We start from the raw sequence: 12,477 nt of genomic DNA, 5'->3' as shown, positions 1-12,477 counted from the left end.
AGCCTGAGTAGTCACTTAAACTATCTTAAATTAGATATATTTCCCTAAATTTAAATAAAACATATTAACAATTTAGAATATTCTAATATAATTGTACAATGCATCCCATTATAGTTTGACTATAATTTTAAAGACTTCTATTTTGTTGCATTTTGCAGTACTTCGCTAGCATATTTTACCTTCTTTCCTTTTGAATTCTTCAGAGTAATCGTGATTATTGATAAATGCTTAGAAATATAAAGTATCCCTATTTTGCTTAGGTTATAACTGCATTATCTTAAATATAATACCTTGAAATTGTATTGTTTGATAAAATTTCAAATAATTTAGAATTAATTAGCTATATTTGACTTGTGAGAGAAGAATACTTTCAGTTTTTTGGTGGAACCATGGTTGTTTTCTGTTAACTTTATATAGAACATACCAAGAATGTGCCATATATTAACCACCAAAACAATGTGCCTTTAAAAAGTAGTTCAATTCAGTGTTTTGGGGACAAAAAGATACACAAAGCAATACAAGAAGTTGTTCAAAATGGGAAAGGAAAGCTTAATACAAAATTCCTCATGTGGTTGGTGGATTGCAGCTGAATATATGAAATAAGTTCATTGTAAAGGAACCTTTTGTTTTTAAATACTTTATTTTATTATATAGTTCAGTTTTCCATGTATAAACATACCAATCTTTTTAAAATATAATTTTTGTTTTCATGTTTATAACCTGTAATTTCACTTTTAAGAGTTGGTTTTTAACTTTTTCTTACAGGATGGAGGTTTACTTCTGAATAACCCTTCAGCATTAGCAATGCATGAGTGTAAATGTCTTTGGCCGGATGTCCCACTGGAGTGCATAGTATCCCTGGGCACTGGACGTTACGAGAGTGATGTGAGAAATTCTACGACGTACACAAGCCTGAAAACCAAACTTTCTAATGTTATCAACAGTGCTACAGACACAGAAGGTTAGTTTGTTTCTGTGCTACTTTGAGACACTTCAGCATATAATATTTAGTTTTTGGTAGATAGAACATGCTGATCTTAACTTCCTAAGAGTGTGTTATATCTGTATAGTGGGCTTAGAAAGCACATGGGAGCAAGTATTTGTTTTCCATTTTCCTCACTCTTATTTCATTAGCGTTACCCTGATAGAGAGACTGCTTCCACCTAGGAGCTTCCTTAGAATTGTAGGAATGGCACAAAACCCTAGTTGGAGATAAGAAAGCAAAAGGCAGCAAAAGGAGTCAGGTTGGTTCAAATATACACATAATAACAGTGAAGGTACTTCTGGAATTAGATTAGAGTACTTAAGGAATTAGATTTTCAGTAATGTGAATGTAAGGGATCCCACAGAAACCATGCCAGACACGGGAAATCACATAAGGGAGTTATTAAGCAAACAGAGTGTCTCCCTGCAGAGTAGAGAGAAAATGGGAGGGAAAGAAAGGGAATGAGAAAAGACGCACGCAAGAAGAGTGTGAAAGCCAGGAGGATAGAGGAAGTGAGGAGAGAGAGAAGGATGAGAAAAGATGGTGGGGTAGCTACAGTACAGCAATTGAATTCCCGGGCTAACAGGGGACCAATATCAGAGAAGGATACTTGCAAGCTGACTGATGAACCAATAGCTAGCTAGGATGTTCACAGATTGACAAGTGGTTGGGAGGCGGGGGAAAATGGCTGCACCGGAAAGGTCAGGGGGAACAGCTTTGTACATTACAGTGAGGGCAAACTGGAATTAATACTTGCTTCCACTCTTCCTGAATCCATTTAAATCCATCTAACATGTAAATCAAATCACCTTCTTCCTTAAAACCCTGTAGACTTCCTAAAGGGAACGAAATTCAATAGCCTCTCTCACTGAAATTTAGACTGTAAGACCTAGCCTTTGAGTACATCCCTTCTTCCTCTCTAAGCCACTCTTTGATTCTTACTGTTCCTCAAACTTGCTAAGAATTCTTCTGCCCCAGGGCCTTTGCAGTTGCTGTACTGCTCTTTCCCCAAGTATGTGCTTGACCCTTACTTCATTCAGGTCTCTGCTCAAATGTCATTTCCTCAGAGAGACCTTTTCTGACCACTTTCCCAACTTCCTTACCATCTTACCCTAAACACTTATCCTGCTTCTAGTCTTCTTTCTTTGTTGTTTTTGTTTTTTCTCTTGGAGGAATATGGATATGTATTACATATATACTTGTTTACTTATTTATTAGCCCCACAAGTGTGTAGCTCAGTGGTAGAGCACTTACCTGCCATGTGCAAGGCTTAAGGTTCCATCCCCAGCAGTTTACTTTGCCTTACCCAGTTTACCATTGATTCCAGGGCATGCCATGTACTGGGCAGTCAGAGGGTATATGTTGAATTTCTAGCTTTAGTTTTAGATTCTTTGTAGTACTGTTTTATTTTTATGTGTGTGAAATGTATTATTAAATTTTTTAAAAATCATCATTTAACATTTTTAATATCATTCTTTTTATATCAGCATGTTATTGACTATATCATTATCCTAAGTGAGGGTTTTCAACTCCCACTAAGGCTTTTTATCCTTTAAATGAATACCAACAAAAACAGATAAATTGGACTTTTTATCTTCTCATATTTTGTGTTAAATTAATAGGATATTCTTTTTCTCAGCTCTATTATGATCAACAAATAAAAACTTTATATACTAAGGTATACAACATGGTGTTTTAATATACGTCCACCTTATGTAATGATTCTCACAGCCAAAACTAATTAACATATCCATCACCCACATGGTTACCATTTTGTGGGATCTACTCCCTTAGAAAATTTCAAGCATACAAGCATACAATATATTATTATTAACTCTAGTCACCATATTGTACATTTCATTCATAGAACATATTTATCTTACGAAGTTTGTACTCTTTGACTAACATCCTCCCATCCCCAACCCCCAGGCAACTACCATGTTATTCTCTGTTTCTCTGTTTTAGATTCTGTATGTAGGAGATATCATGCAATATTTGTCTTTTAGTGTCTGGCTTATTTCACATGGTTTAATGTTCTTCACTCTCAGCTGTTGTCATTAGAAATGGTTGGGCTTTTTTTTTTTTTTTTAAGGCTGAGTAATATCCCAGTGTGTATGGAATAAACACTGGTTATTTCCATGTATCAGTTATTGTGAATAATGTTGCGACGAACATGCAAATGCAAATATCTCTTCAAGATTCTAATTTAATTTCCTTTGGATGTATATCCAGAGTGAGAGTGCTAGATCATATGGTGGTTCTAATTTTAGTTTTTGAGGAACCTCTATACTGTTTTGCATATGTCTGTACCAGTTTGCATTTTCACCAGCAGTACACAATGGTTCTCTTCTTTCCACATCCTCATCCACACTTGTTATCTCTTGCCTTTAATAGCCAACCTAATTGGTGTGAATTGGTATCTCATTCTGATTTTATTTTGCATTTCTCTGATGATTCAATAAAATATTCTTTCTGTTAGCCATCTGCTGAGACACAGCTTTAATCCATCAATCTCATAATACTTAAATCAGTACCTCCTGCAAACATGTAATCGACCCTTTTGGAATTTTCTAGAAATATGAAATGCTGCCTCAGTGTACTTACACTCTAGTTAATGATACCAGTGTGTGATAGTTTAATACTGTTAACTTAGAAAAAGATGTAATAAGAATTTTATTGAAGCATGTAATTACTGATACTAGATTGTTGTTTACCTGCAAAGACAGTAAATTCTTGTGCTTCAACCTAATACATAATCAATTCATGTGATTCATCCTAATACATAATCAGTTACTAATTAGTGAATGTATATAATTTAAGAGTATGGATTAGGAACAATGAGGAAACTAAAATAGATTGGTATAGAATGACATTAAAAATTAAACTTGGTCTTGGATATATGGCACTTGGACATTTTAAAGGAGGATTAAGACTTCTACTCTGGCCATCATAAAATAATGGGGCCCAGATATTTCCTTCTACCATTAGAAAATTGGACAGGACAGTAGTTTTCACATATTAGATGACAGGCAACATAAAAAAGGATTTCTGAGAGAAGGAATGAGGTAATCACCATGTTTACCCAGCTTGCTACTTGAAGAGTTTCTATACTTAGCACATAGAGGGAGAACCCCAAACAATAGATCAGTCTTTTGGAGTTCAGTAAACAGAATTTGGAGTTTAGAGAGGTAAAGGAAACAAGAATTAGTAGAAAAAATACCCTAGAGAAGCAACTTCATGCAGCAAAGTCCTCTTGAGTCTTTGGCCAAAATACTGATCTGTGCCTGCATGTGAAGAAACTACCCAAGGCAGAAGAAAGAGCCACCAAAAAGGATTAGACAGAATAATACTTGGAGCCCATATGGAATCAGAATAGCTTGAATTTCCATCAACAAGAAAGACCTTGTTATACGTGGGATTTGTGATAAGAGTCCACAGAAGTAGTAGTAGCATCACATAGCTCTAGAAGAAATGCTCTGTTATCCACCCTAACAAACTTAAAAAAAAAAAAAAAAAAACAACTCAGATTGAGTCCAGGTAACATCAGAACTTAAAAGAAATGCTAAACACACACAAACATACACAAATGCACATCAAATCCAATTCATATCATTTTTGGCATAAAAGCCAACAATATTTAGAGAAATTCAACAAATTCCAGCATATAGATATGTAAAATTCACAATGTCAGGCATTCATTAAAAAATTACCAGGCATACAAAGAAGCAAGAAAAGACAACCCTTAATCTGAAGAAACCCAAACAACAGTTGGAACAGACTTAAATATTAAACCAATGACAGAATTAGCAGACAAGGATATTATAATTGCTGTTGAAAGTGTCTTATGTTCACTAAGCTGAAGGAGACAATAGAAAAATGCAGTATCTGAAACAAAAATACACTTGCAGTTTGCCATAAACAGTTTTCTGTAAATACTTGGAGAAAATAGAAAAGGAGGAATACTCCCTAGCTTATTTTAAATGCCAGCATGAATGACCCTGATACTAAAACATTATTTTTAAAAATCCCAGAAAAAGTCTATAATCAGTATTTCTCATTAATATACATGCAGTAATCCATAGAGTATACTAATAAATCTAATTCATCAAATATATTAAAAGGAATACACACAATATGCACTACTAGGATTCATTTCACAAATATGGGATTGTTTTACAATCAAAAAATTAGTGTCTCATGATCTTACCTAAAAATGAAAAGATGATCATCTCAGTAAATGCACAAAAAATTCTGACAAAATCTAACATATATTCATGATAAAAACTGAGCAAATTAGGAACAGAAGGGAACTTCCTCAACCTGATAAAACAAATAGAGCTACCATTATATTTAATGCTGAAGACTGAACGCTTTCCCCACCTAAGACCAGGAACAAAATAAGAAGTCTGTTCTTACCAGTTCTAGTCAACACTGTTCTGGAGGTTTGTTCCAGTGCAGTAAGGCAATAAAGGAAATGAAAGACTTGAGAATTAAAACTTTATATGGACAAGATGATGTCTACACTGAAAATCCTAAAGGAATCTATAAAAATGCTACGTTTAAAACTAAAATTGAGTTTAGCAAGGTTGAAGAACAAGGTCATAAACAAAGTCAATTGTATTTCTGCATACTTGCAGTGAACATTTGGAAACTGAAATAGATATGTACATAGATCAATAGATATCATTTATATAGCATCAAAAATATTAGGGCAAGGATTGTAGCTCAATGGTAGAGCACTTGCCTAGCACATGTGAGGCACTGGTTCAATCCTCAGCACAATATAAAAATAATAAATAAAATAAAGGTATTGGGTCCATTTATAACTAAAAAAATATTAAATCCTTAGCTACATAAAAATTGTGCAAGACCTAAATATTGAAAACTGTACATTACTGAGAAATTAAATGCCGAAATAAATCAGTAGATACACCATGCTAATGACTTGAAAATTTACAACCTTGTTAAGGTATCAGATTACAAATTGACTTGTAGACTCAGTGCAATTCCTATGAAGATCCAAACTGACTTTTGGGAGGCTAGAAATAAACAAACACTATAAAATGAATGCAGATACTTTCCAAAGAACCTAGAATAACCAGTACAATAGTGAAAAAGAAGAAATTGGAGTACTTACTCTTTCTGATTTCAAGACTATAAGACTATAGTTAGGAACTATAGTATTTGAAGAGAGAGAGACATAAAGATCATAGTGTATAACAGGGAGTCCATAATTGATCCATTATGTAAACTCAAAAGATTTTTATAAAGATGCCAGGGTAACTCAATGAGGAAAGATAGTCTTTTACAATGAATGGTGAGACCATAGATACCTGTGTCCAAAAAGTTGAACCTTTACCCTTTACACCATATATAAAAATTAACTTGAAATAGATTAGACCTAAAGTATGTAAGAACTATAAACTTCTAGATGGATATGCTGGATAAAATCATTCTTAGTATTTTTTTTAGTTGTAAATGGACACTATACCTTTCCTTTATTTTATGTGGTACTGAGGATGGAACCCAGTGCCTCACACATGCTAGGTGAGCACTCTACCTCTGAGCCACACCCCAGCCCTAGAGAAATCTTAATGACCTTAAGTAGGCAAAGATTTTTAAAATAGAACACAAAAAGCATGAACCAATAAAGAAACAACAGTTAAACTAGAACTTCAGTTCCAAACTTTGCTTTTCAAAAAAACACTTTTAATAAATGAAATGTCAAAGCCATAGACTGAAAGAAAAATATTTGTAAAACCTCGTGTATGTGTGCACACAAGCACACACAACATGAAAGAGTATCTAAAGAACACAATCAATTCAAATCTTTGTGGGCCAAAGATTTGAAAAGATCTTCACTGAAGAAGACAATGACTAATAAGTAAGGTGAAAGCTTCTCAGCACCTTTAGTCATTAGATGAAATTAAAACCACATAATATTGCTACACACGCTCTAGAATGTCAAAATGGTTATGGCAGTTCTTAAAAAAAAATAAACATACTCTTACACCATATGACCCAGGAATTTCATTCCTAGGTTTTTATCCAAGAGATGGAATAATATGTCCACACAAAGACTTGAATGTAATGTTGTTGCAGGGTTATTCCTAGTAGCTAAAACTGAAGAGAGCCAGAACCAGAACTGAGAACAAAATCTGATAAAGCTACATAATGAAACACTTACTCAGCAATAAGAACACTGTATGATACCAATATGGAAGAGTATCAAAGCATTTTGCCAAGTGAAAGGAGGTAGACAAAGAACTACAGAATTAGGATGCTGTTTGTATGAAATGGTAGAAAAGGCAAAGGGTAAGGGAGAAACAACTTTTAGGGACTTGAAGGAAATTTTGGTGGTGATTGAAATGCTTTGTCATGATTCTTTGCTGCTAAGTTTGCCAACATTTGTCAAATTATACAGTTAAAATAGGTGTATTTTATTGTGTGTAAATTATACCTCAAAAAAGATGATCCTCAAATGTAAAAAAAAAAAAAAAAAGAGCAAGTTTGGAAAGAGAAGAGAGTACTAGAACAAGTATCCTAATTTAGCAGAATATATGAGGTATTTTGGAAGATGAATTCATTTTGAAGTTCAGTTCATTGTTATGAATTCTCTACTCCTGTTTAATGAAATGAGCAAATCTTTGTAATGTACCTATAATGATGATGGTTTTAAATAATGATGAATAGATTATTGCAGAATAACTCACAATTCACCCTATACCTTCTTTTCTTATTCACCTTTCACCCTCTTTTTTGTTTTAACAGAAGTCCATATAATGCTTGATGGCCTGTTACCTCCTGACACCTATTTTAGATTCTAACCCTGTCATGTGTGAAAACATACCTCTTGATGAAAGTCGAAATGAAAAACGGGATCAGCTGCAGTTGGAAGGGATGAAGTATATAGAAAGAAATGAACAAAAAATGAAAAAAGTTGCAAAAATATTAAGTCAAGAAAAAACAACTCTGCAGAAAATTAATGATTGGATAAAGTTAAAAACTGACATGTATGAAGGTCTTCCATTCTTTTCAAAATTGTGATGAGCACATGCATATGTTCTCAAAAAGAAGGCCTGTTCAGAAGATCCACTGAATTCAGTAAGGAATTGTGGGGTTCAACACCAGTTAACTTTGAAATACTTATGAATTCTGGGGAATCCTGAAAACAACAGTGCTTTGAGGAGTTTGCACAGTACAGAAATAGGCTTGGTTACAGAATTCACATGGGAATTAGGTTTTTTAAGATGTTAACAGTTAACTAAGCTTTAGGAATTTTATTATTGTGCTATTAGTTTTAGTAGATGTTGATATTAAATTGTTCGATATTTGAAAATTTATTAATATACGTGCCAAACAAGAAACTAAGAATATCATATTATACTTTGTATTATTGCTTTCAGTCATCATAATCATGTTGAATTCATGTGATCATTGATTTTCTTTCATGTAGGAAAGTTAATTTCTTCTTACACCTACTTATGTTTTCATTAGCTGTGTTCTACAATCCACATGCTCCCTTTTACTGTAATATCATCTAAATAGATGCAGAAAATGAAATTTTCTGTATTAAAATACTTTTACATTTGAAATAAGCAGACACTGTTTTCTATTCAAAATTTACTTATTTCACATTGTTTGGTTAAAAAAGATAGGTGAAGTTCCAATGGGCCACCTTTTCCCCCTGAAATTTGAAGATGATGTTGTGTGTTTACCTTTCTAGATCTAGCTTTAACTTATCATATGCTGTTACAAAATTAATTGTTTGAAGTTACTGAGAAAATATTCCTATCATTAACAAAAATAAATTATTGAAATAATCTATTGTTAAAAGGCTAATATCATTTTTAATTTTTTATTGTTCACAACATAGCTCCCCATTTCTTGTAGCATTTGAACCCATCTATGAGCAGTGACACGTAAACAAGTTGTCAAGCTTCTTAGTTCATTAACTCCTTTAAACCATCTGCATTTCATGTAAATTAAAACCTTGCCTTGAAACATTGTGACAAACAGATTCATTTTTGTCATGTTATCTATTTGCCATTGTAATTTCTTACATCATGTCTAGATTTCCCAATAAAAAGGTAAGAACCCTTTGCTTTGTACATATTAACTAAAGCTAACCCTTTGCCCAGATTGTCATATTGCAGCTTTGCAACATTGATTCTCAGAAGCCATGAGATCTGTTCAAAGAGTACTGGAAGGAGTTGCTACGCAGGCCCTCTGTGACCTTGGGGAAGATGTGCAACATCTCTGGGCTTTATTTTACTTGCTGAAAGAGGAAAGCTAACTCTAATATTTGTAACATCTAAGTTACTTTGTTTTTAGGCACAAGATAAGTAAGCTTCCAGTGACTTCTGAAAATATGTAAAATAGCCCTTTCAGACCACAAATATATACAAACTTTTATACAACTAGGACAACTTGTAATTGTAAGAAAATACAGATGATTGGAATTATGAATATTTGGGTAAATTCTTTGTTATAAAGCAAATTTCAAGCACAATAAACTAATATTTACATTGTACCTTCTTATAAGGTTACTTTTTCTGTAACCTGACACAGTTCATCTGTTGTGTTGCTAAAGTTTACTCTCAGTTCCTTGTTTGTGCTTGGCCAATTATTTCCTTCTTGAATGGGACAATACACAAGTGTACTCTGATCATGGCTTCTTTCTTCAACCACATAGCATGACACCTACGTCAGGTACATCCAGTTGTTTGGTGCACTAGTTTTCAATTGTTCCTGTCCCCATTGTACTTGAAACTGGTTATCTGAAAAACTGTGTAATTCACCTGAGATAACCTGCATTTTATAATGAGGCCAGTGCTTTCTTTGTTCAAATACAACCCAAAAAGAAGATTCTGTAAATATTCAAGAGAAATATAGGAAGAGATATTGAAATGAATTTACAGTCCTATACAGATGTCTGCCATTCTCAAAGAAGCAATGAAGAATAATAATCTTCTTTATAAAATGTAATAAATCCTCCAACTCAATTATATTGAAAAACAGAATAAAAATTATTTTGATGCTCAGGCCCTCCTGGCTGTCTCATTTATTATTTTTATAATAAATGATATACTGGCAATATTTCAGTTCTGTTCTTGCTGCAGATATTATTCTTATTAAAAATAGTTGCTTAGATGGAATTGTCCCTAGAGGCAGAGGCTGGATGGGATTTCCCTTAGTGGGTGGAGAGCACCCAGGCTGGGTTATAATTATACTGTGTACTTCTTCCCCTCCCACACCACATTTTATCCAAGAGAAAAGAGACGTCAAAGGACTCTTTGAGAAGGAATGAAGTCACAAAAAGCCTGCAAGCAGTCTGTGGGGATAGAAGGGAGCCTTTCAGCTTTGCTTTGGAGATAGGGAAGAGCTCAGTAAACTAGTGACAGCTCCCTCCTTTCTTGTGTGATAGAGCTTCTTGTCACTGAAGCACCTAGCACCCCTAAAGTTCAAATTCCAGAATTTTACCTAACATGCTTTGCCCTCGAAATAGTTCTACTCAGTTTGGAATTTTCATCAGCCTGAGTGTCAGTAGTGTAACTAAGAACATAGCTACCATGTAAGAGCTTACTGAGTACCTGGAACTGGGCTAAGCAGGTTAGATGCATTAGCATATTTTATTGTCACAACAAGCCTATGACATGAATATCATTATCCCTTTCTTAGAAAAATTTGCCTGAGATACCACAACTGGAAGTGGTAGAGCTAGCAATCCATTCATTTAGCCAGAAGTCTGTTGGTCTTTCCTAGAATATCCTTTCCTGGAATTGAAATGACTTCAAATCCATTTTACCAAACAGAATCTGTGAGATGTTGGGTTTAATTGGTGAAAAAATGTACTCCCCTCACTAGGTGTCATTTCAATTTTTTAACCTCAGTTGTATTTTGGGGAAAGAAATTATTCCAACTTCAGTTATGTGGATACTCATGTCTTTGTTTAACAAGGTTGTCTATTGGCAGTGGTTTTTACCCATCTCCCTGAAGGATTGCAAATCTAGAGCAGGGGAGGGGAGGAGAGATGGTCTTGGGAAACTACTAGCATTTAATACTCCAGGAGTCAGAGGAGGTGAATATTATGTAATGCACTAGGCATAGGACAGCTCCTTACAGTGAAGAACTCGCCACCACCAATACCAACAAAATGCAAGTAATTCTTCCAGATAAGTGAAGGGCTACTTTACCCAGTTAGGGCACATAAACCATTTATAAAATTCCATTCTGGTTCTATTACAATAATAATTCTTTTTGTATTTATTGCTCCTTGTTTACCTTCTTCCTTTTTTTTTTTTTTTTTTTTTTTTTTTGGCCAAGTTTAAATACAACTGCACTGTTCACTTAATTTTATTATTGAAACAAATCTATGGTAATTACTCTTTCATGACTAGGAAATAGGAGGGGAAGCACACTAAAAAAAGAGTTTGTTCTGTTGCTGGCAGGAGTTATCCACCATCCAAAAAAGATTCATAGAGTACAGATGTCCTTGGCTAAACAGTTTGCAAGTGTTGGTCCAAGGTTTGATTAATGTCTCTCTCAGAAGTCACACTGATTACTTTGTTTATTATAACCTTTATTCAACTGATGTGAATGGATTGAAATTCATCATGCTCCACAGATACGTGATATTCATCTGGATAATCAGTTTATTAAAAATAAAATATTGACTAATGTTGACTTACTTTCACGATAAAAATCTTCAGCTTAATACAAACTCATTCCTGGTGTCTAAGCAACGTAGATTGTGAGGTATATTTGAAAGATTTCAGTCTGATTTAATATGAGCCGGTTATGTGACACAAATTGAAAGTTCTAGTAATAGTAGCTAACATTTATTGCCATCTAATCTTCACACTCTGGGTATCATCATTATCCCTATTTTGTATCTTAGCACATGATGATGATGATGATGATGATGATGGTGAATGATAGAAAAGACATATTTCTTGAATTCTATCTCAATATCAATGGGAAATTATAGACCACAGTGTTAATGAGTTGTAGAGGTCTTTCCAAAATTAAGTTGATGTATCTAGAATTACAAATACTGTAATGTCATTGGCTGTATTCTAATCAAATCTACATCACATTTAAATTCCTGATTTGTGTTATGAAGGTGATTTTCAAAGATCAAGATCAATGGACCTACTTTATAGAAGAATAAAATAGTAAAGTCAACAGCTACTACTTGATAGTACTCTTAGTATACACTGTTACCGTGTTGTTGAAAAACAGAGTGATCAACAATCCAAAAGTCCATCCAGTTATCTGAGGAGAAAAGAAGGCTTTGTTATCTTATGTATAGTGTGTTATATTCCCAATGTGTTGTGGTCCAAAAAATAATTTCATATTTCTTTAATTAAATTGGTCATCAAAATAATTTTAAAAGAATGTGCAGTTAAAAACAATCCAGATTCCAGGCACTGGTGGCTCATGCCTGTAATCCCAAAGACTTGGAAGCCTGAGGCAGGAAGATTGCAAGT

General features: G+C 33.9%; 1 protein-coding gene across 1 annotated transcript in view; it reads left to right on the top strand.

The window, feature by feature from the left end:
* Pnpla8 (patatin like phospholipase domain containing 8) overlaps positions 1-10,032 on the top strand; it is a 44,599-nt gene extending 34,567 nt beyond the window's left edge. Inside the window, 3 exon segments of the mRNA XM_047562028.1 lie at positions 766-961; positions 7,757-7,809; positions 7,811-10,032. Coding sequence (XP_047417984.1) covers positions 766-961; positions 7,757-7,809; positions 7,811-8,032 — 471 coding nt within the window. The 3' untranslated portion in view covers positions 8,033-10,032.
* Positions 10,033-12,477: the final 2,445 nt, after the last annotated feature.

This window comes from Sciurus carolinensis, chromosome 8, assembly GCF_902686445.1.
Source record: "Sciurus carolinensis chromosome 8, mSciCar1.2, whole genome shotgun sequence".
Taxonomy (NCBI): Eukaryota; Metazoa; Chordata; class Mammalia; order Rodentia; family Sciuridae; genus Sciurus; species Sciurus carolinensis.
Note: the sequence above shows the minus strand (reverse complement) of the source record. Positions and strands in the feature narration are given on the sequence as shown.